The sequence below is a fragment of the Gopherus flavomarginatus genome, chromosome 3, assembly GCF_025201925.1.
Source record: "Gopherus flavomarginatus isolate rGopFla2 chromosome 3, rGopFla2.mat.asm, whole genome shotgun sequence".
Taxonomy (NCBI): domain Eukaryota; kingdom Metazoa; phylum Chordata; order Testudines; family Testudinidae; genus Gopherus; species Gopherus flavomarginatus.
In genome coordinates, this window is record NC_066619.1 from 171622547 (window position 1) to 171647126 (window position 24580).

The 24580-nt window shown below is 40.9% G+C and overlaps 1 protein-coding gene across 1 annotated transcript in view; it reads left to right on the forward strand.

Annotated features, from left to right (window-relative positions):
- The first annotated feature begins 539 nt into the window (after positions 1–539).
- COL25A1 (collagen type XXV alpha 1 chain) overlaps positions 540–24580 on the forward strand; it is a 446709-nt gene continuing 422668 nt past the window's right edge. Inside the window, exons 1-4 of the mRNA XM_050946748.1 lie at positions 540–743; positions 2285–2421; positions 14440–14805; positions 15822–15891. Of these exons, the coding sequence (XP_050802705.1) occupies positions 14491–14805; positions 15822–15891 (385 nt within the window). The 5' untranslated portion in view covers positions 540–743; positions 2285–2421; positions 14440–14490. The remainder of the gene's footprint in view (positions 744–2284; positions 2422–14439; positions 14806–15821; positions 15892–24580) is intronic.

Consider the following 24580-nt stretch of genomic DNA (forward strand, 5'->3'; position numbering starts at 1 on the left):
GCACACTGGATAATGGTGCAAAGGCCAATATGTTATGTCTAACATACTGTCCAGGCAACTGTGAGCTGTGGCATGATATAAATCTCTTACAGAGACCAGGAGAGCAAAATTCAAGTCCTGCATCTTGCAATTTCCTGAAAACTTTGAGGTTAGTGCTAAGATGTGCAGCATTCAGTTTGGGTTTTTTAAACTATATTTGAAATATCTCCAGATACCTTTTTTTTTATTGAACTGTATTGCAAGCAACCTTCTGCTCTTCTCCCTCTTTGTTGTTTTGCTTCATTTTGTTAGTGATTTGCTGTTACAGGAGAAAATCTTTAGCTTACAACTACATCTGAAGTTATTTACTAAACAACTCATTGTTAGATGATTGTTAGCCAGCAAGCACAGCTAACAGCTCATTTGTGTATAGCAACTGTTTGTTATTTCTGATGTATGGAGTGCTATTCCTATGCAAACTGGCTCATTAAGTTTGCAGGAAAAATTTCCTTTCCACCCACTGCAGTGCTGTGTGCCAGTTGGCTAACTCCATCCACCTTGCAGGCGGCAACATTCGGTGGCAACAGAGGGTGATGCTGTAACCATTTACTATTGGGATCTCACTATTCAAAGGGAACCAACAATGAAGTGTTTATCCCAGTGGGACTACTCAACATCACACCTGGTAGTAAGTGCTGGGAGTATCTGGACTCTAGTCTGTAAAGTGCTTTGGGATCCTTTGGGATAAGAGGTGTTACAGAAATGTAAGTTTATACTAATACAATGCAAAGAAATAAATCTGTCTCTGTCTGGTGTCAGACAAATAAATGTCTCTTCACAGAGGTGGAATATGGGAAGGGAAGCTTCTGACTCTGAATGGAAACAAGTTGCTGAGGAAAAAATAAGTATGTTCCTAAGTTCACAATGAAAATGGGAAATAAAGCAAGGAACTGTATCTCAAGCTTCCTTGAGAATTCTCAATAAAGGGAGTGAGGGAAGGATTGCTCAAAGAGTGAGAAATGTGTGCTATATGTATTTGTAAAGACAGACAAGTAAGACAAAATAGCTGTGAGAGGTGACAAATTCTAAGGAAACAAAATGGTACAGTAAAAAAGGGTGTTTAAGAGGTTTATTCTCCCTGGATGAATACCCACAAATCTTATTAATGTTAATGGTACTTAAATACATGGCTCAAGGGGACAAAACAATGACCCTTATGTGTTTGAATGGATCTTGCAAAACTCAATTAAAATCCACAAATTGTAATTGGCTGATTAAGTTCCAGGTATCTGTATCCAGTTCTAAGCAATTATGCTGTATTTTAAAGTTAATCATAGGGAAATAAAATTCAAGCAATAGCAATTGATGATATAAGGACAACTTGATTTGTGTTTAAATTAGCACAGGTCTTTGGCAAAACAATTTACATTGATTGCCTACTCGCCTAGCATGAGAGATTACGTAATATGTAGAAAACTGGTTATTCAAAAACAAAAGGGCCAGATTCTCAGCTGATGTCACTCATTGTAGCTCCATTACCTTCACTTGAGCTGCACTGATTTATACCAGCTGAGGATATGACCTATACAATTTTTGTAGTAAGGAAAGACCAACTGACTTTGGCCAGTAACTGCAAGATCAGCTAAGATGACAGTAAATTGCAGAGAAACCAGGGTAATGCAATAAAATGCTGCCAATAATTTATCAAGGGGCTCTCACAAAAATATTCCCTCTTAACATGTGATAAATTTCACATAAAGGAGATGCATGTGCTTGGAGAGAGAAGGTACTGCAGAATCCATTTATTTATGATTTGAACACAAATGCTTTCTCATAGCCAGAACCAAAGAAACAGTGGGTACTGTCTGGTAAACAAATCTGTACTAAGCAATACTTTGCTGAAAATGTTTATTTTCTTGGAAAGTGTACTAGGCCAGCTCCTCAGCTGGTGTCAATCAGTGTAGTTCCATTAAAGTCTATGGAGCTAGGTTGATTTATGCTGGTTAAGGATCTGGTCCACTGAGTACATTAATAGTACAAGAGAGTGCTCTACTTGTGTAATTTGTAGAGGGCCTTGAGGAGGAGCCTCCTCCCTTTTTCTAGGGAGGCATCTTCCCTAGGAAACAATTGATCCTTTTTGTCCCTTGGTACATCCCAAAGGCAAAAAAAAGTCTCTTCAGAAGTATTTGTAAGAGCCTCAGGACTAAGTCCCCTCTCAGAGAGGGGATTTAAACAGTACCCAGAGCAACAATGAACTCCTTTAGAGACAGGAAGTCACCTGCCCTTTCCTTCTGTTTGGATGCAGAACTTTAACAAGGAGCCACCAAGAGTAATGCAAAGGGAAATGAACAAGGACTGTATGTGACTAATTTACAGAGGTTGCCTCCTTTTGCATTTGGGTGTGTGTTGGGGGTCCATTTTTGAGCTTCAAATCCACTGCAGGTGAGTCTGTCAGATTATGTAGAAATATTTTCAAATGAATTCGATTCATGATGGTATAGATGGTGGTGATAGTACGGCTACAGCAGTAAATTGACCTATTGGAATCATCATCTTACTTAGGCTTATCTGAATTTTTGTCAGTATAACTTTTCAAATAAGACACCAATATAGAGGTGTAGTCTTCAACCGAAATCACTAGGATTATATGCAGTTGTCTTTCAAAGGAAATATAAAAGTAGCCTGTAACCTCTAGTTCAGGTGGGCATGCTGCAGTTTGCTGATCATAGTGGGGTAACCATTGTTCACTGTAATCAAGAATCTGAAATTTTCAGACCACTCAAAGTCTTACATCCCAGCTGTAGTTAATAGTGTGTTAAAATGAATGTACCATATTTTGTGCCAAGATACTTCAGTGGGTGCATCTTTCACAAATAAATAGGACTTACCCTTCTCTTATAAACAGACTGAGAAGAAGGCTTATGAGTTTCTTAAAATATGTAATCATATACAGGCAAGCTCTAACTTCCAATAAGGAAAATCCAGTTTTATTTTAAGCATATGGGCTGGTAGTCCTGTGGGTAAACCACCTAAAAAATTAGTTCCAGAACAGACATATTAATGAAGACACAAATAACTAAACCATATAGTACAGCTAATGAAATTTTGGCAGCAAAATCTTTAAGCATTGCCAGAAAAGAGTGGGGTTCCCACCTTATACCCAAATTTGATTACCTCTTTAATGATTGATACTACCAGTATGTCTTAATCTTGGTAACTTTTAAATTCTAGAGATTAATGTGCATTGCCTGCAGTCATAGTATCTTGTGCTGTGATGCTGTCAAATTTCACAAATTAAGTAAGGGTCAATCTGAAGTAGAACTTGGAACACTTTTGTGATGCTGCTGATTCCATGGATAGACTTCTTCCTGAATCAATACAGTGATCTGCTAACATGATGTTAGAGGGCACTGTTGGTGCCATCTGTTTCCTGAGGCATGAAGTTGACATCCTAATTACTTATAGTCATTAAAGATTCTGTGGCACATTCAGCAAGTATAGGAGTGTTAACTCTAGCATTCTAACAAAATTCTGACTCAAGTAGTTTATATTCTACCTAATTTTACTCTTTGGTCTCAGTTTTTTCCCTTCTTTACAAACCTGCTGTATAGGATTGCATGTGCTGTTATACAGTTAACATACTTCATCCCAGCTGTAGCTGAATTTCATGGATAAAGTGGCATTTCTGTAAGATCTGTACATAATTTTGTCATATAAAGAGATCAAGGGTCACTGTTGTGGTGTGGCCCTTTAAGAGAGTTAGGCTTAGTCACCACCTGTGACTGACCAGCTGCCTCCCAGCTAATACTGTGGAGCTAGAGATCAGGTGATAATTAAAGATAATATGGTCTCTCAAAAAATAGCATCTCTCCAGCTTAACAACTGACCTACTTGCTGTTTTTTGAGAGGACCACGTTATTTTCAATTACCACCTGATCTCTAGCTGAAGCTCTGAAGGAAAAAGGCCAGGAATTCTGTGGCTGAAGAATTTTTTGATGCCTGTGCTAGTTAGTTAACCCACTGACTTTCAGTCAGCTATCCCCACCCATCTGCTTCTCAACCTAATCATCATTAGCTGGGGCTAACGATCTATATTACTAGAAAAGTTTTAAATTTGCAGGTAGGCAAGGCATGTGGGGAAGACACAAACTCTTGAATTCATCTTTGTCTTGTTCCTCATCTAAAAACTATAGAACTAGTCTAAAACATAAGACAGGAGTGTATGGCAAGAATGTGGGAAGTCTGTGCCTCTGAAATATACCAAAAAATGCTCTGAGAGATGTTGGCCCGGGGAGTCAGGATGATGGAGACAAAACTCCCAAGCAAATATGGGAATTGAATTACCTAGGTCATATGAGCTCCTGGCTATCCATAGACTCTTGAAGGGGCTAACTTTTACTGACAGGCCTATTTTCTCTCTCTTTTTAAAAAAAAAAAAAAAAAAAAAAAAAAAGGGGGGGGAAAAAACAAATTCCTCACCAGGAAGATTTCAGAGCAGCACAGGTCTTTACTAAACCTTCCACTACCTCAGAGTAAATTGATTCATGACAATGTACCAGTCATCGTGTTTCAACTTCTCTTTGCAGGTAGGGGGAAAACTAGTTTCTCAACATTTTACTGATAATAAAGACTGCGTTTATCTCACTGAATGCTTTAATAATTTAAAATAAGAGTAAGCCCAGAGAATTTCAGAGAGGAGTGGTTATTACACTGCTGCACATAGAAATATATTGAGAAGAAAAGATTCTTGATATTGAGGTCGCCATGCCATGCAGAATTCTCTCTTGAATATGTCAGTGCTGAAGATCAACATTCGGGGGTGCTTTCACAGTGGTGTCTTGGTGCTGAGGAAAGAGGATGTTCTGCCCACACTTCATCTAGAAATTGGACCCTGAACAAAGGCAAAAAACATCCAGATTGCCTTCCCCTAACAATTTCCTAGCTACTGAGGCCCAGATCCTCAAAGGTACTTAATGTTGCTCTGTTCTGCATTGGAACACCTCATTCTAGGCATTGTGCTCTTGCCAGTAGTCCTGCTTTCTTTCTGAGGCTTCCTTTATGCAAAATCAGAAAAACCTGTAGTTTGTAATCAGAACTAGGGAATGAATAGAGTTCTTGTGGCAGTGATTTGGGGTAGAAAATAAAATATATCATGGTAACTTAGAAAACTTTGCCATTCATCATCTTTTATCTTCAGGGTCTTGTTAACGTCCACAAAATAAGGAGCAACAACCCTGAAATGGAACTAGGTCAAGCCATAAAGTTTCTTCTCATATTGCAACTGCTTAGAGAGTTTTGGTAAAACACTGACACTTGAGCAAGGGACTGTTTAACAATACACGGAGCAGCATTCTCACCTTTCCCAACTGAAGTTAAACTGAGGGATGGAGCCATCTCTATTCAGACCTCAGTGAAATAAGAGGATCTAGAACTGACTGGAAAAATAAAATATCTCAAAGCAATGCTAGCAAAGTTCATTAAAGACTTCCTATTGCAGATTTAGCAATGGATATAGCATAAAGGGCTTAAGATGGCAAAGGAAGCACTAAAGGTAGCAAGAAGGGAAGTTTTAAATGGCTGAGACTGAGGGTGCTGAACATCGTGATAGTTCATCCTTCTCCTTATAAAATTGGTTAGAGGGAGAAGAATACATAATCCTAGACAAGGTTATGGCAGTAACTATAGAAATGAGGGAAAGCTGGCAGTGTTGGTGGTAAGATATTTTATTCCAAATCATCTGCTAAATCTCAACTGCCTTGTCCCCAATTAGAACAGGCACAATCCACCTTGGCAAATGGCAAAACTCCCAACCTAAATGGCTCCCTCATTGGTTTCAAATCCCTTCCAATAACTCTCATGTTCTTCTTCGCCCATTACTCTTCATGTTCCATTTTAATAAATCAAATTCTACTCCCGCAGTTTGGTTTTTCCCCATTCTAAATAATTCTTCCTGAGGTGGAAGAACATAAGCCTTTTATCTTCAGAGTTGATATAGTTTTTACAGATGAGGGGCACATATCGTGCCCTGTAAAGGAGAGTGTTTTGTTCATTCTTCTTTTTCATTACTCTCTAAAACAAAATTTTAGCCAAAGTATATGATTTTTTTATATAAAAAACATTTGACATTGACCCAACAGGAAAACAAAACAGACCACCGAAAAGCTCCAAATAAAATGGTGGAATCAAAAAGACAAGTGGCAAATAGCACTTCTCTATCATATGCTTCTTGCCACATCCCATCTCCTGCTTCTATACGTTTTCTGTATAGGCCCTGCTCTTTCAAATACTTTAGTGCCTGTTTTAACTTTACTCCTTGACTTGAGTGGGGCTACTTGTGTAAAATTAGGCATGAGTGTAAGTGTTTTTAGGATTGAGTCCTCATATTTGTCTGCAAAAGCCCATGCATATCAATAGTGCTATATATGTAAATAAAAAGAATAGAGAAGAGCACCTGGGGACACTAACTATCCTGGAGTCATAGCAAGCCTCTTTCAGTCCGAGATTATCAAGTCTGGTCTCCTCATTTCAGTTCTGACTGTGGTTTGCCATTCATTTTTGGCCTCCTGCCAGGATTTCCCAAATTTCAGCTGTAAAGCTAGCATCAGTGAATATCTGAGGTTCTAAAACACACAGGATAGATTTCTATCTGTTGTGAAGTGATCTATAATACATTCACATGAACAATGCTATAGAAATAGAAAGTGGATTTCTTCTTTGGGGAATTACAGACCAGTCAGTTTAACTTCAGTACATGGAAAGACAGTGAAGCAAATAATTAAGCAATCAGTTTCCAAACAGCTAGAAGATTATAAGGTGATAAGTAACAGTCAGCATGGATTTTTTCAAGAACAAATCATGTCAAACCAACCTAATAGCTTTCTTTGACAGGATAACATGCTTAGTGGATGGGGGAAAGTGGTAGATGTGGTATATCTTGACTTTAGTAAGGCTTTTGATACTGTCTCGCATGACCATCTCATAAACAAATGATGGAAACAAACCTAGATGGAGCTACTATAAGGTGGGTGGATAACTTGTTGGAAAATTGTTCCCAGAGAGTAATCAGTGGTTCACAGTCATGCTGGAAGGGGATATCAAGTGAGATCCCACAGGGATCAGTTTTGAGTCTGGTTCTGTTCGATATCGTCATCAATGATTTAGATAAAGGCATAGAGAGCACTTATAAAATTTGTGGACAATACCAAACTGGTAGGGGTTACAAGTGCTTTGAAGGATAGGATTAAAATTCAAAATGATTTGGACAAACTGGAGGAATGGTCTGAAGTAAATAGGATTAAATTCAGTAAGGACAAATGCAAAGTACTTCACTTAGGAAAGAACAATCAGTTGCGCACATACAAAATTGGAAATGACTGCCTAGGAAGGAGCACTATGGAAAGAGGAATTGGGGGTCATAGTGGGTCACAAGCTAAATATGAGTCAACAGTGTAACACTGTTGCAAAAGAAGCAAATGTCATTCTGGGAGGTATTAAAAGGAGTGTTGTAAATAAGACACAAGAATTAATTCTTCTGCTCTACTCTGCACTGATTTAGGCCTCAACTGGAGTTCTGGGTACCACATTTCAGGACAGATGTGGACATATTGGAAAAAGTCCAGAGAAGAGTAACAAAAATGATTAAAGGTCTAGAAAACATGACTTCTGAGGGAAGATTTCAAAAACTGGGATTGTTTAGTCTGGAGAAGAGAAGACTGAGAGGGGATATAGCAGTTTTCAAGTACATAAAAGGTTGTTACAAAGAGGAAAGAGAAATTATTCTCCTTAACCTCTCAGGCTAGGACAAGAAGTAATGGCCATAACTTGCAGCAAGAGCGGTGTAGGTTGGACATTAGGGAAAAATTTCATAACTGTCAGGGTGGTTAAGCATTAGAATAAATTGCCCAGGGAGGTTGTGGAATTTTTAAGAGCAGGTTAGACAAACACCTGTCTGGGATGGTCTAGATAATACTTAGTCCTGCCATGAGTGCAGGAGACTGGACTAGATGACCTCTCGAAGTCCCTTCCAGTCCTATGATTTTATGATTGATTAACATAGTGCTGTTTGAAACAGTACTACATTATAGTGCACTAGAGAACAGTGAGCATCAGCAGGGTCTGCATGGACCAGTTAATGTGCAATATATTAGTGCATTTAAGAAATCTCAGCCCTGTAGAGCCCACTGTGTCAACAAGCCCTTAGATCTGCTCTACTGGCCAGATTGTGTGCTACCCTATCTGAGCCATACAGACGTGAGCTCTGCTGATGGGCCTGAAGCCCACTGGTATGACCCACAAAGTGCACAGGGAAATGAACAGTCCTTCGGGTGCACTTTCAGGTGGCAGAGTTCTTACTAAAGCTTCCCTTCCCTGGCAGAGGGTAGCAACAGTGCTACTGCATTTCCTTTTGCTAGCAGGTGAATTTCCCACTGGGTGTTTCTGGCCTGATAGGTACAGGGCAAGTAAACTGCACTTCTCTGCTCTCACTGGCATGAAGCGGGCTCAGTGAATGAAAGAAATTACTGCAGGTTTGCAGCCTTTTGTGGCAAGTCTCTGTGAAATGAATGTTACAGTTTAGGTGTCATGCTGTAGTTGAAAAGCTGGCATGTGATCTGCCTCATGCCATGAAATACCACTCCCTCTACTACAAAATTGTCGAATAGGAGAACTTGGGGGTGTAATAATTCATGGGCTGCAGTGTTAAGGACAATGAATGCAATAACTAAATAAATCTTCAGAACTCCAGAGTGTGATTTCCCAGACATGTACAGTGTGAATTTTAAACCATGTGAGCAGAAGGTGAGTTCCTCTCTGGAACAAGGGCGGAATAGAGAAGAGCGGAAGGAGGAAGCAACAGCCAGGATCTAGGATTCACATCCATTTAATATATAAATCCAATTTAACCACAGCAACATTTGGAATATCAGGCTAAAATTCCATCTTGGAGTTTTGGTGACTGCATTAACTCTTCTAAATCTTCATTCTCTAGATGTGGAACCAGAGCCCCAAGGCAGGATCCGAAAAACTAAAAATTTATAGTTGACTCTTGTCTAGTTTGTCTCCTGCATTTCTTGACCATAGATACAAATGTTGCCTAAGCTCAGGGTAGCCTGTAGTTTCAGCAGATGATTGTTTATATTTTATTGATTTATTCTTGTATGCTTCCTAATCAGAGGTCTATGTTGTATCTGGTAAATAAATGCAGTTATATATTGGTCAGCTGGAATGCGGCACACTGTGGAAGCAAAAATACGGAAATAAATTCAGACACTAGCCGTGTCTGGCAGAAATGTATATCTGCAAACCCCATCCACATCTCCAATACAGATCAGTGAAAATCAGACAGTAACATTTGGTACAAGTTCCTCTGTCCTGGTCATACACAAGATCTGCTGAAATGTGGCACTTAGCAATTTGGATCTTCAAAGGAGTCCGGAAGAGCAACCTCTTCCTGTGAGAGAGCAACGTTGCCTTGAGTCTTTGAGCACCATCAGCTCAATAGATCTTATTTAGAAACCTCTTTCTTATATTTTTTTTTAACAACCTTTTGAATTTAGCTGCTGCAGATCTGGGATTTGTTGTATTTTACCTGTATAGGTAAATAGCTTGCTCTGTAATATTTGGGAAACAGTTCTTATTTCAAGCTGCCTTGTTCTAATTAGTTACCAAATACAGAAGAGGCTCCAGAACAGATTCTATAATCCGAATGTAAACAGAATACACTTCATCTGTGATCAACTATATCTGAGGTACGGTTACTGTTTCAGAATGGTTAAATTACTGTTCACTCATATGACCTGCTACCTGTCTCACTCCTGAAGCAGGAGCTTGACTGTTTGGATCTAGTTATCCCTTGTAATTCAAAAACATGAAATCAGCATCAATAAAACAACACTTCCAAATAAGTTTTTGAGTTGTTTTTTTTAAAAAACTAAAATGAAAAGTTTCCTCACTTGATGAAGAATATACTCAAAAGCAATATGGAAGCTGGCTTCAGTCTTGATGATGGCTCCAAATACATGCAGTCTTAGCTTTGACATCATGATAGGTCCAAAATGAAAACAAGGCCCACTGGCATTGAGAGATATACAGTTCATGGATTCTCCCTATAGCTTGTAGAAAGAAAACAAAAGGAAAGTGTCACGGCCTGATCCTCTTGGTCCAGTGCCCTGCAATGTGTTACGCTCAGTGAAGAATAAGTATCTTACATATCATATTATATCCAATATAAAATGTGAGGAGAGTACGCGTAGTGAATCCTTTCTGTTCAGGGTGTCTATCAGGTAGAAGAGGGTAACCAAAGAAACTTATTATAGTTACACACCCATTGTTATGTCCTCATTCATACTGATTCAGTGCACTAACTGCATTTGTTCCATACTTACTGCCTTGCTGTTCACACTCTGGAAGCAAGACATCCCAACCTGGTATTAGCCACATGGGTGAGCATGGGCAGGTGAATGAAGAAGCCTCTATGGTGGTTTTTCAGGCTCTTTTTGTGAAAGAGAAACACACAGATCACCCTATTGACATGCATTTGCCCACAGTCACACAATTGTCTGTTTCACAGACCATATGAATTATGTGCATATGGCAACCAAGCCAATAAAGATTTTAATTCTATCTAATCTTTATTTGTTGCTTTCTGGACAAATTTTCATAAGCATTTGCAAACCGCATTTTGTATGACAAACCATTTCTGACCTAGGATTTTGTAATAAAGAAAATGTTGCTTATGTTAATCACAGTAGGGCAGGAGATTAGGCATTGGTCATCTCTTTGTCCTTTGCCACATTCCTCACTGTTCGGGAGTGACATTAGCAGATGTATTTTCATGAGGGATGCCCTAGACTGGTTCTCATCTATTTTTTTTTTTTTTTTTAAGGCAGAACAGGCAGGGACAACATGTGTGACCAACAGTCTATAAGGGGATGGCTGACTACACAATCAAGAGTATAAGGGGCATTTTAGGTATCTGTGAGTTGCAGGGGACTGTTTTTTTATTCTAGCACAGTAACAGTCCTTATATGCTTTGTGCAATAGAAAGTTAAAGGTTTCTCATGACTTTTCTGGATATAGGTATGAGGGACATATAGTATGAGAGGAACCAGTTGTCCAATAGGAACATAATGAACTGGATTGCTGAGGGTTGTTTGGTGACCTTTATAATGTATGTAGATGTACAGATGTGACTAGTGGTTTCACATCTAAGGTTGCAGTTGTGTACTAATTAGTTCATGCTGGCATGGAATATTGTGTGCATTACCCTAATTTAATCCAAATTCAAGATGGTAGGATATGGAGCAGAGATGCACAAACACCCCTCTTTAGCCAAACAGTTGTCCCTTTTCACATTGTACCAAGTCAGATGTGATTTATGGCTAATGTTAACCCCTGCTTGGGGCGTGGAAGGATCTAGAGAGGGGCTGTTTTTGCATTGAAATGGAATTAACTGCCATTTCCACCATGGACCTCAAGGGAGAATTTCACCTTACTCTGTGTGAAGTGGTACTTACTCTTGATGTAGTGCAAAATATAGCAGAATACTGTTTAGAGGCACAGGAATAATCTTGGCTTTAACAGTGGCTTCCTCAGGGGCCTTAATCAAGACACTTAACTTCTCTCTGCCTTAGTATTCCCAGCTGTAAAATGGAGATAACAATGCTCCCTTACCATGGGGAGGGGTGTTGTGAAGATTGTTTCACATGGTCAGGTTATGCATTGCAAATGATGTTTGTTGCAAATTTAGCTCTTCACTGCTAGCAACCAGTGTTTGAACTAAGCCTAAGAAAGTATTCATTATTCATCTGTGTTGACAGAGCAGATTGTGTTATTTTGACATATGGGGGGGTTGTAAACTGTTCATTTCAACAGTTGATTATTTATAGTGAGTGACTGATCACCTAGACTCACATGGGATTAGTTTTGCTCCCTGACTGGGAACCCAGAACTTTAAAGGAAAAAAACAACAACAAATAGCAAATGGGTAACTATGAATAATACACTTCTGCTACAAATTTTCAGACAAATAATTGTTTATGCTAGAATGGACAAAACTGTTGGGATTTGCAAATGTTTTCATGATAGCAGTCCCTGTCTGAATAGTTCTAAACAATGAAACACTACGAAAATAAAACAACTCTCTCCTGAACTTGCTGCTTTTGTTTGTGAAAATATTTACAAATCACTTTCTGTATTGTCTGACCAACTCTGCTAATCTATTTTGAAATCAGATTATGGAGTCCTTACTGAGTACGGTGAGCACTTTCTCATGTGAGTACTTGCATTGTCTTTCCTGAGAATAGTTCCGTATGTGCTCACCAGGGTGAATAAGGACTCTACTATCAGGCCCTTTAGTATTTGAAAAGTTTGCTGAGCATGAAAAGTGCTATATAAGTGCTAAGCATTAGTTATAGTCAGCAGCAACTCTCTCAACTACATTGTGATGAGGCTAAAATGGGAAACAAAACCCAACAGGTAAATGCAGTGTTAGCAGGAAAGAGATATAGGGAAAGAGGGAGCACAAAAACTGAACTACTCACTAGGTCATGTGGCAATTCAGTACGTTAATGCTTGTTTTCTAGTCACACAAAACAGCAATAATGGAAATTCATTAGTGTGTGTGCAAGAGCAGAGAAAGAAAAATGACTACACAAGCATAGAGTAGGGGAAGAAGTAACAATCTCTCAAGTGATACAGAATTTGAAAAAAAAAAAAAAGCACCTTGAAAAAAGAAGCATATTGAGTAGAGTCTGAATGCACACATTTTGCAAATGGCAACTTAATTGTACACACAATTGTCCTTTTCATTCTTAAAGTGTCATGCATCCACTTTAGAAATGGCAACTGAATAATACTACTGTGCAATTCTACATATATTAATGAATTATGTATCATAACACCCTCTTATTCATCCCCTGTAAAAGTATGCAAGTATTCTCTCTCCTGTTTTACAGATAGGGAATCTGAGTGACTCAGAGAGCAGTTACTTGATGGGGCATGATATTGGAAAACCTGGTTCTGTTCCTGATTTGGCCATGGAGGGTATGTCTACATTGCAATAAAACACCCGCAGCTGGCCTGCGTCAGCTGTCTAGGGCTTGCTGGGCTCAGCTGTCTTGGGATCCCTGGCAGGTCCCAGAGCTTCAGCAGCAACATCTACACTGCAGTTTTGTAGTCCTGCTAGCATTAGTCAGCTGACATGGGCCAGCCGCTGGTGATTTATTGCAGTGCAGACCAACCTGCATGGCCAGGGGATCTGGGGCAAGTCACATAATGGTTGGGTGCCTCAGTTTCCTCAGGTAATGATGCTTTATACTTAGAGGTCTGTGGAGGGACAAATGCTGAGTATCAGAAAGTGGTGCTATTGCCCACGATTGCCCAGGGAGTTTGTGGCAGAATCGGGGACAAAGCCACGTCCTGTCCTCAAACCACGCACCCTCCACCTATCCACACGGACAACGCAGAGTTCTAGTATCGCTCACATCAACTGCTACCACGTTCTTTTGGGCCGAGCTCCAGCGCCTCCTCCCGCAGCGGGGGGCAGGAGCCTGAAGCAGGGCCGGGTGCTCCATAGTGGCCCCGCTTGGAGCAGCCCCTACCCCATTTCCCCCCTGCCTCCCTCCCTCCCGCAAGAGGCCCGTCCGAGCCCGTTAGTCTAATAAACGGTCGGGCGCAGCCAACCAGCTTTGGGTGAGCGGTCCGGGATTCTGCATAAATTACGCGAAGAGCCGAATCCCCAGTCCGCCCGCTGGGTGAGGGGCTGAGCGACCTCCCCTCGGCCTAGGTGAATAAATTATGTTAATGAGGCCCGGGAGGTTCTGTCGGGGGCTTGGAGGCGGCGTGCAGCGGGGAGCTGTGGCCAGTTCGGAGGGAAGAGCCGGCGAGGGGAAGCTGCTGCGCTGTGCTACTGACACACATACAGCGAGGGATATTCAGGGCTCGCACGCCCGCAGACTGGGGGCTGGGGAGCCGCGGGGCCGCAGCCACTTGCTGGATTCCCTCGCGCCGTGCCGTGGCTCTTGGACTGAACCTCCTCTTAGGGGGCGAGCCAGGTGGAGGGGAGAAGGGGAAGCAACAAGTCCTCGCGCTCCGTCTCCCGGAGGGCTCCCCCCCTACCGCCCCATCTCCTCCCCGTGCACCTGAAATCTCGCTGACAAGTGGCAGGCGTCTGCAGGCGCCACACTTGGGATACTTCGCAAAGGTTTTTCTCCAGGCGGGTCGGGGGTGTGAAACACTCCCAAACCCACCCTGCTGCTTTGGTTTTGCCCGGCTGGTTTTTTGGGGTCTCGCCCTCTCTCCCGCTGGATGGTTGGTTTTTGATCCCTCCCAAGGTGCCCTGGTGAGGTTGGCAAAGAAGGCTCTGCTGCGTGCTCTCTCCTTGCATTAAACGCGTGTAACCCATTTTTGGGCTTTTGCTTTATTTTTTCAGCTGTTTTTTATTTTTTTGCCTCTGTAAACTAGTTGCCCCCAGTGGGGGGAGGAAAAACTGCTGCATCTACAGGGTGGAAAAGCATGTTGGGGAAAAGCCAAGAAGCCAAAAGACAGGATGGCAACGGGGAGCCGAGCTGCCTTGGGGGACGGCGCTGCTGTCCTAGCTGGACTCTGCCCTCCAGTTCGCTGCTGGGTGCTTTCCTGTCAGTGGTGGCTGTAGCCTCCTGTGTGTATCTGGGGGTGAAGACCAGTGATCTACACGCGAGGGTCTCTGCCATTGAGAGCGCCCAAGGGGACTTCTCTGCTGCTGCTGCTTCTTACCAGCTGCTGCCCGGCTTCTCCCTGGATCAGCTAAATTCAATGATGCAAGAAAAAGTGGAGCGACTTCTAGCTCAGGTGTGGAAGACTTGGTGTTGTCTGTGAGTCTGGACATGGGTGGGACTGGGATGTCCTATGCAGGACCTTTAATTAGCCATTTCCAATATGAATTTCTGCTTCACGGATGTGAGCAAATCTGTTCCCCGGGATTTATGCTGGAAATGAAAGTAGGGGTTGGGGTGGGGGTAGATGAGTGGGGGGGACCATTCCTGGAAAGGCTAGAAAGAGACATTGGGCACTTGCAGCAAAGTGAAATTGCCAAATGTGTGTGTGGCAGAGTAGAGGGAGAACTCAAGAGACGGGGACTCTTGCCCGTGTTTAAAAAATATGATCCCATGGAGATTAAGGGAAGTCCCTTTATTGAATATTATTGATCCCAATAAATGCTTTACTTGGGATGGGTTGGACACAAGAGTATCTACAGTTAAGGCTTGAAAAGAAGCCCTTGGATGTGGCTGTTAAAGTAAGGTGTGGGTTTCAGAGGGGTGCCATAAGGATCTCTCTAGCCCGTTTGACAGCAGAGTCTGAAATTATCCTGATAGAGTAGTTAACCTTTGAGTATAATGTTGTTATTGACTCTTCTCTCACCCGAGGAACCCAGGTTTCTACATTTAATCCATATGCACTAGATGCTGCGTGTGGGGGAAGAGGTAGTTTGTATGGAGATGTAATACCACACAAGTGAAGCTGCGATGGGTAGAAACTCGTGTGTGTGTGTGTGTGTGTGTGTGTGTGTGTGTGTGTGTGTGTGTGAGAGAGAGTACCACACAAGTGAAGCTGCGATGGGTAGAAACTCAGTTCTGTGTGTGTGTGTGTGAGAGACAGAGAGAGAGAGAGAAATGCTCAAGTTGTGGTTGGGGTGTTTAGGTCACTGATACAGTTTGGATCAAGTCCAAGTAAAGAAGTCATCATTAGTTATGCAGTCTTTCAAATAGTTGTAAATCATAATTTAACACATGCAAGTCTATAATCCTGCTGTAATGGAGTGAGCTAATGCTTACCAAGTTGGCTAATGTTCCCCCTTTCCCCCACAGAAATCCCACGAGCATTTGGCAAAAATAAGAATAGCAAGAGAAGCGCCTCCAGAGTGCAACTGCCCAGCAGGTAAACAGGAGCAACTTTGAAATGTTTCCTTGGAGTCAGGGGATTTTGACTTTTTTTTTTTTTTTATTCTTTGTCTGTCAGACACACATGTAATAACAACAAATATTAAATATAACATGGGGGACACAGCTTTTAATGAACAACTGAACCTCTGAGAGAGACAGAGAGAGGATACAGCCCCAAATGTTACCCTGTTTCCATCGTGAGGTGGCATAAGATTAGAAAAAAATATTCATGAAAATAAAATTAGGCCAGTGGATACTTAAAAAGTGTAATCAAGCCTATGCATTAGCTTAATGAGAAGAAATATATTCTCTATATGCCTCTGGCTTTTTTTGAAAAGGAGAATGCAATTTATTAAGTATATACATACAGCTTTAAACAGATTAAAAGTAACTTTAGGGTTCCTTTTAAATCTGCCCTAGTGTACCTATGAACTTTTTAGTTATGTTTGGTTTTTTTTTTCCTTCATCATGGATAATATGGTATTTTAGAAAGTGACTCTCTCATACTGTATATTCTTTTAAGGCACGTGGACCCAATCCTGATGTCCTTACTCAGGCAGTACTCCCAAGAATTTCAGTGGGAGTGTTGTCTGAGCCCTCGTCCAGACTAACCCGCGGCATCGGCGGGTTAAAATCGATTGCTCGGGGATCGATATATCGCGTCTAGTCTGGACGCGGTGTATCGATCCCCGAGCGCGCTTACATCGATTCCGGAACTCCATCAATCCGAACGGAGTTCCGGAATCGACGCGGAGAGCCGCGGACATCGATGGCGCCCCGTCCAGACTGGTGAGTATCTCGATTTTAGAAATTCGACTTCAGCTACGTTATTCACGTAGCTGAAGTTGCGTATCTAAAATCGATTTTAATTTCTAGTCTGGACGTGGCCTGAGTAATGATTTCAGAGTTGAGTTTGGTTGCTTGTGGACCCTAACAAAAGTTTTATGGTCCTTTTCTGTGTTGTGTTCTCTACTACTTGTGGTCTGGTGCTATTTTTTTAGGTAACTGCTGAAGATGAATTTTATTTGATTTATTAGACTTCTGTTGATATATACAAAAGACCATGTTGACTTCTCAGAAATTACGAAGATAATGCTGGTGTTCAGTAGGTGCTGTAGGGTCACTGGCACACATTGTGTGTAATGGGGCACCATGGAGTACAGTATGCTCTAGATGTATTGTGTTAAGAAAAATGGCTCTTTATTTAAAGGTGGGGATGTTGACATGCATAGAGAGATGGAATATAATGAGTCAATATTTGACATGTGTTTTTTATAAACTATTTATATGTCAGTAGGATGTGAGACTGCAAAGTAGGTATTTAAGGAAGGAGCTCTTCTAGTCAAGGGATTAACTCAGGACAAACTCATCGACTTCAGGGGATTATTGAACCTCAGGGATGAAACTCCCTGTGAATAGTATTTTGCTGATAATGCAATGATAGTACTTTTTTTTTTTTTTTTTACTATCCTATATAGAAATCTTAGCAACTGCCATGAAACGGGGCATATGAATGTTGGAATAGGACTAGTTTCAGTAAGAAATATTATCAAATTGGGGGGTGTAGTGTGGAAAGCAATAGTAATTTTATCAACCAAAAAAAAATGAGTTGGGCATACAGCCTGGATTTGATATTCCTAATGCCTAACTGTAGAAAGATTGATGAAGTTCAAGATTTAGCACTAAAGAACAGTGTTATGCTTATACACAGTGTTGTATTCCATGACCCTGAAGCATCAAACAGTTTTCTCTTTTCATTTTAACTCATTTTTAAATTAATCATGTCATTTTCCAACTACTCTATTTTCAGGCTCAGGATATCCTCTGCATTGTCTTATTTGGTGTTATGTACTGCTTTACTTCCTTACTACCACTAGAGCTCCACATAACACCAGTTTTTACCTGAATGTATTTATTTTTATGCAATACATTCCATTATATTGTATCAAACAGATTGCAAGCACTAGAATATTTCCAATGATCCTCACTAGAAGGCATGGCGTAAATCAGATGGCATAAGTCAAAATACAGTATGTTTGGAAACATGTTTCATGTTGGGTAATGTAGATCTATCAGATTAGGATAATTAATATGAACTGGCAAAAATTATTTTACAAAGAAGACTAGCTGGTCAGAGGATTAGAAATAAGATACAGAGCTTTTCACCTCTTTGTAACCATTTCAGTTTGGAGGCTGGTTTATAGTGATTCAAAGTTAGCACCATGTGATGGCTACATATTGGGCTATTTAAAATGATTTGATGCTCTCATCTGCATTCCCAGTGGACGGTTGTCCACATCAAAATGACGTCGTTTTGGCAGTCTGAGCACAGAGGACAAGGACTGAATAGATACACAAGCAAAACAACTGTGCCTTAGCAACTGTAGAAGGTGCTTCTCCTTCTACAGAGTGGGAAAGTGAGGGAGAGTAGTGTACTGCTGTTGCCCATGTGGTATTTGTTCTATGTATAAAGAAATATTTCTTCACCCAGGCAGGCAATATACTTTTCACATATACTAAATTGTCTTTTTAAAGTAAAATCTTTAAAATAATTGACTAATTTTCAGTTAGGATTGGTCTTTAACTCTCCATGAAGGGCTTTCTTTGGGGAAAATATATAGATAACATTTCCATTACAAACTGGAAACTCTCCATTCAGGGAAGTGTTTGGCTTAGCAGGAATGGAATCATGGAAACTCAGTGGGCTTCTGTGGCTTGGCACCTGCAAAGCCTAATCCTGATTCAGAAGAGTAAATAGTCTCTTTACCACGACTGCACAATCCCACTTCTGCTGTTCTGCTTAGTTCCCTCAATTCCTAACTAGGTCTACATAGTAGTAAGATATATGAACATTAGATCTGATTTTAAGGAGAACTTCACAGAACATGCAGAGGTGAGCCTTTGACACCAATACTCTAGGAGCAAGACAACTGCCAAGTGGCCACCAAGATAGTCTTCCAGCATTCTGTGTCTCAAAGAGAAATGAAGATTATTTAAAAGTAGGTTATATCATCCTCTGTCAAAGTGAGAGAGGGAAATTCAATCTGCAGAGAAAAAGGGTGAGAATCTGATCTCTGACTTGTTGTTAAACTTCTGCAACTGGTGTAGATCTCATTAGCTTGAATTATTCATCCCCTTGTGGTTGTTCATGATAGGAACTCTCACATTCAAAGGAAAATGGGTTTTGAATAGCTTGAACACTGAGGGAGGCCAGATTCTCAACTTCCATAATTTGAAAGGCCATACTCATGTGGATCCTTTTAGCCAAATGGGGGGCTTCATCTTCTTGCCTAGAATAAATAGTGCTTTGTTTTCTCTTCTAAAAACTGGACAGTTATGCTAAACATGTTTTTCTAATTATCCTTTTTTTTATTAGTAAAAAGCTACACAATGAAAAGCTTGTTTAACATCAGGGACATTAATGTTTTGATTTCAATTATGTGGGGCTAAAACCAGGTACTGAAAATAGGTAAACTGAATAATGTTTACAGAATTTTCAAATGACAGTAGTAGGCATTCCTTCCCCTCACAAATCGGAACAATAAAGTTTGAAATCTAAATACATACTAACATTCCTCTTAATTACCTCAGACATAATGAGTGAGCCAGTTTAACCCTACACTTGCAGCTAGCACTACAGTAAATTCTGGCAAGATGCCCTCTACCTAGGGGACTGGGAAACAAACTGGGTCTCTAAACATTACATAATTTACTTTTCATGGGTTCTTTAGCCCTAGCAGGCAGTGGTGCTGGAGCTGGGGGGGCTGCCGCACCCCCTCGTTTGAAGTAGTAATAACAAACACCAAATATATGGTTTCAAAGGTTTCTATCACCAGGACCCCCACATTGCTTAGATATTATCTATTTCCCAATTGTTAGGAATGTTTTAAAAAATTAGTATGTCTGTAAAAAATTCAGTATGTTGACTTGTAATACAATGCAGTCAACCTGTGGAACTCTTTGCCAGAGGATGCTGTCATCATATTCAGCAAAGCACTTAAGTCTGTATACCCTTACTCATGTTAACTAATGCCTTACTCCATGAGTTGTCTTCAGTGAGACTACTTGTGGAGTAAGATGCTACTTGGCGTATGTAAGGCCTGGTCTACACTACGCGTTTAAACAGATTTTAGCAGCGTTAAACTGATTTAACTGCGCACCCATCCACACTGAGGCCCTTTATATCGATATAAAGGGCTCTTTAAATCGGTTTCTGTACTCCTCCCCAACGAGAAGAGTAGCGCTAAAATCGGTATTACCATATCGGATTAGAGTTAGTGTGGCCGCAAATCGACGGTATTGGCCTCCGGGCAGTATCCCACAGTGCACCACTGTGACCGCTCTGGACAGCAATTTGAACTCGGATGCAGTGGCCAGGTAAACAGGAAAAGCCCCGCAAACTTTTGAATTACATTTCCTGTTTGCCCAGCGTGGAGCTCTGATCAGCACTGGTGGCGATGCAGTCCCAAATCCAAAAAGAGCTCCAGCATGGACCGTACAGGAGATACTGGATCTGATCGCTGTATGGGGAGACAAATCTGTTCTATCAGAGCTCCGTTACAGAAGACAAATGCCAAAGTGTTTGAAAAAAATCTCCAGGCTACACAGTGCTGCATGACAAGTGTAACGGAAAGCCAAAGAATCAAATGGACGCTCATTGAGGGAGGGAGGGGGTACTGAGGACTCCAGCTATCTCACAGTCCACAACAGTCTCCGAAAACTATTTGCATTCTTGGCTGAGTTCCCAGTGCCTGTAGGTACAAACACATTGTCCAGCGTGGTTCAGGGTATAGCTCGTCAATTTACTCCCTCCCCCCACCATGTGAAAGAAAAGGGAAAGAAATTGTTTCTTGACTTTTTTCAATGTCACCCTATGTCTACTGAATGCTGGTGGTAGATGTAATGCTGCAGCAGTGAAGAGCAGTATCCGCTCCTCTCCCCTCCCTGGTAGCAGACAGTACAATATGACTGATATCCATCGTCACCATCAGCCCGTGAGTGCTTCTGGCTTGCCTCAGGTGAGGTCAGCCGGGGGCGCCTGGGTAAAAATAGGAATGATTCCTGGTCATTCCCAGTAGATGGTACAGAACGGCTGGTAACCGTCCTCATCATAGCAACTGGGGGCTGAGCTCCATCAGCCCCCTCCCTTTCCTGTGTAAAGAAAAGATTCTGTACTGCCTGGACTATCATAGCAGCGGGATGCTGGGCTCCTCTCCTCCGCACCGCTTAATGTCCTGCCTGGACTGTCATAGCACCAGGAGGCTGCTTTCCCCTCATTTTATCTCACTAACAAGTCACTGTTTCTTATTCCTGCATTCTTTAAAACTTCATGACACAAATGGGGGGGACACTGCGACGGTAGCCCAGGAAGGTTGGGGAAGGAGGGAAGCAGCGGGTGGGGTTGTTGCAGGGGCACCCCCTGTGAATGGCATGTAGCTCATCATTTCTGCGGGATCTGACACAGAGCAGATGTGCTCTCTGATACACTGCTTCTCTAGCACACTTGCCCCATATTCTAGGCAGGACTGACTCTATTTTTAGAAATCATAAAGGAGGGATTGACTTGGGGAGTCATTCCCAGTTTTGCCTTTGCACCCCCGGCCGACCTCAGGCAGGGGCACCCATCATAGCAGCAGACAGTACAGAACGACAGATAACCGTCTTATTGCCAATTTACAATGACAGCAGACGGTACAGAATGACTGATAACCGTCTCTGCTATCATGCAAAAGCAAACGAATACTGCAGCGCTACGCAGCAGCAACGCCTCTGTTAGCGGCATCCAGTACACATACGGTGACTATTAAAAAAAAAAAAAAAAAAAAAAAAAAAAAAGCAGAATGGGCTCCATGGTTGCCATGCTATGGCGTCTGCCAGGGCAATCCAGGGAAAAAGGGCGCAAAATGATTGTCTGCCGTTGTTTTCCTGGAGGAAGGAATGAGTGATGACATTTACCCAGAACCACCCGCGACAATGATTTTTGCCCCATCAGGCACTGGGATCTCAAACCAGAATTCCAAGGGGTGGGGGAGACTGCGGGAACTATGGGATAGCTACAGAATAGCTACCCATAGTGCAATGCTCCGGAAATCGACACTAGCCTTGGACCATGGACGCACACCGCCGAATTAATGTGCTTAGTGTGGCCGCGTGCACTCGACTTTATACAATCTGTTTTATAAAACCGGTTTATGTACAATCGGAATAATCCCGTAGTGTAGACGTACCCTAAGAGTGTCATACTATCAGCATAAGATTATCAGAATCTGGCCTTAAATAGTATTACTGATTTAAGTGAAAGTAGGAATTGTCTGGTGGCACTTGTACAAGAAAGTAGTCTGACACAAGAATAACACTGAATTAAAACGCTAAAAGTGTCTGTGGGAGAAAAAAAGTTTTTATGGTTAACTTCCACTTTCTGAGAGTTACTGGTAGATTGAAGGGAAGCTGAAAAATATAAAAACACAGGATGAGTCAGTCTTAGCTGGGTACTTCAGCTCAGTATGTGATGGCTAAACATAGCAACGTTACAAACAGCTTTTATATATCATCGTGGGTGAAATTCCATGCAGTTGTTTAATGTTCCTATAGCGTTTTAAAAATATCTTATTAGCCTTCAAAATGCAAGCGTGGTACACACATTTCTGAGGCAGGTACAGTTTTTCTTTCATGGTGAAACATCAGCTTTTCCAAAATTGATCTTGCTATTTTTAGCCTGAATATTTTTAACCTGTCTGATTTTTAAAAAATCAAACTGCAGCAAGTAGTATGGTTATAATGTAATCATTAACAGTAAATGAACATAAGAAAACATAAAAATCAAGATAAATAGGAATTTTTTTTTATATGAAATGTGTCATACATCCTTGTAAGTGCTAGATTGGACTATGTGGTAACATAACAGGTCTTTTCCATATCTAATTTCTATTGTATACAGCACTTGCATTATGTGTATTTATAGCTTAACTATAAAACGATTGTTTATTTTTCATTATTCTGTTTTTCTGGAACCTTTAGCTAAATTCAATTACTTGAATCCCTGGGTAGCTGACAGTATCTCCAGCGGCCAAACCAAAGTTTAGTTTAGTTTGCTTTTTCCTTTCCCTTTTTTGCATGAGAGGATATTTTTTTTTAATGTTCTTTTGTTGTTTTTTCTCCCATTTTCTCACATTTTCCCACCTTTGTCCTGTGTGTTCAGATACCTGTAGCTTGAAATAATTTCTAGTCTCTGGACACCATCATAATTCTCAAGCTCCTCTTTCTTCACTCTTCTGCCATCAGCTATTTTGTGCTGTTTCTGCAATCATGTCGCCTTGATTCTTCATCCCAGTGTCAGAGATCTCCATGGTTTGGCATTAGAAGTGCTTCTCAGTTCGCTGTGCTATTTGCTACAGTCAGGCTATCAACTTTGCTCCTGTGCTGTTGCATGTAAGCATGCTCAGTTGTAGGCAAGATTTTTCAGGGATGTACGGTTCCAGTTTGTCCAACTCTGTTTATAATTTATAGTTCTTATGGTGAAAGAATTGTACTTTACAGATACTAACGTTCTTATATAACATATGCATCAGATTTATTGTGATATTGGTATGGGTGCAGGAAACCAATGTATTTTCTTTGCATACGAGTGCTATTTTTGTTCTCCTAAAAGGATAGGGTCTGTCTTAAGGTACAGTGCCAGCAACTGAAGTGGGATATACAGTACAGGCAGAACAGCAGCACATTTCTAATTGTCAGTGTTCCATTAAGGTTGTTTCCTGTAGTATTACAAGTAATGAGACTGAAAGAATAGAGGAGAAATCCACTTTCAGAGATAAAAAGAAGCCAGAAATTGACATCAGCAGGGTATGTAGTCTTTATTATGACCACAGTGAAGTAGTCCTACAGAAACTAAAGAAGTAAATATAAGGAGAGACGAATTAATGTTTGCAGGTTTGGAGAATCCTGAAGGAAAGTAGAGATTGATATAGTTAATTTTTTCTGACAATGCTTTTATTTCCTCTTTCATACTTTCACTGATTCTTTGATTCCAGTTCCTCAGCACAGATAATCTTTGATGTGCAGTAGTATGCAACCTTCTGAATAATCTGTTGTCACTTTTGAATGACTGCTTAAGGTTACTGTCTTTCCCCATAGTACACACGAATGATTTTATTGGCTAAGATGTGACCTTTCAAATCTCTTCGCTGTGGAGGGAGTGTGTACAATGTGATGAGTGAAACATAAGGATGATTAAAGGAAGGATGGTTGACAACACTATGCACCAAATTCATATCCTGTGTAACTCTGTTGACTTCAGCGGTATTGCACCAAATGATAATTTGGTCCCATATGTTTTATTAATAAGGTCCTTTTAAAGTCTTGGATTACATCTTACTGGACTTGTTCTGCTTTGTCAAACAAGTTTTTAGAAAAATATTTAACTTCAGCTTCCAAAAAAGGCCTAAATAGCTATTTAATTATTTGACCCTTGTATTACACTTTTTGTATGAAAAACGGAATTGAATCTTCTGTTTATAATGATATGCTTCTTTCCCACCTGAAGTCTTTAAAGCTTGGATATGCTCAGTTTGGTTTAGTCAAGATTCTACTGAGCTTTTCTCCAGTTAAATGTTGGTACATTGAACTGACTGGTGCTACATTCTACTGACTATGATGCTAAAATAGTGGCATTACTATAGGATGCA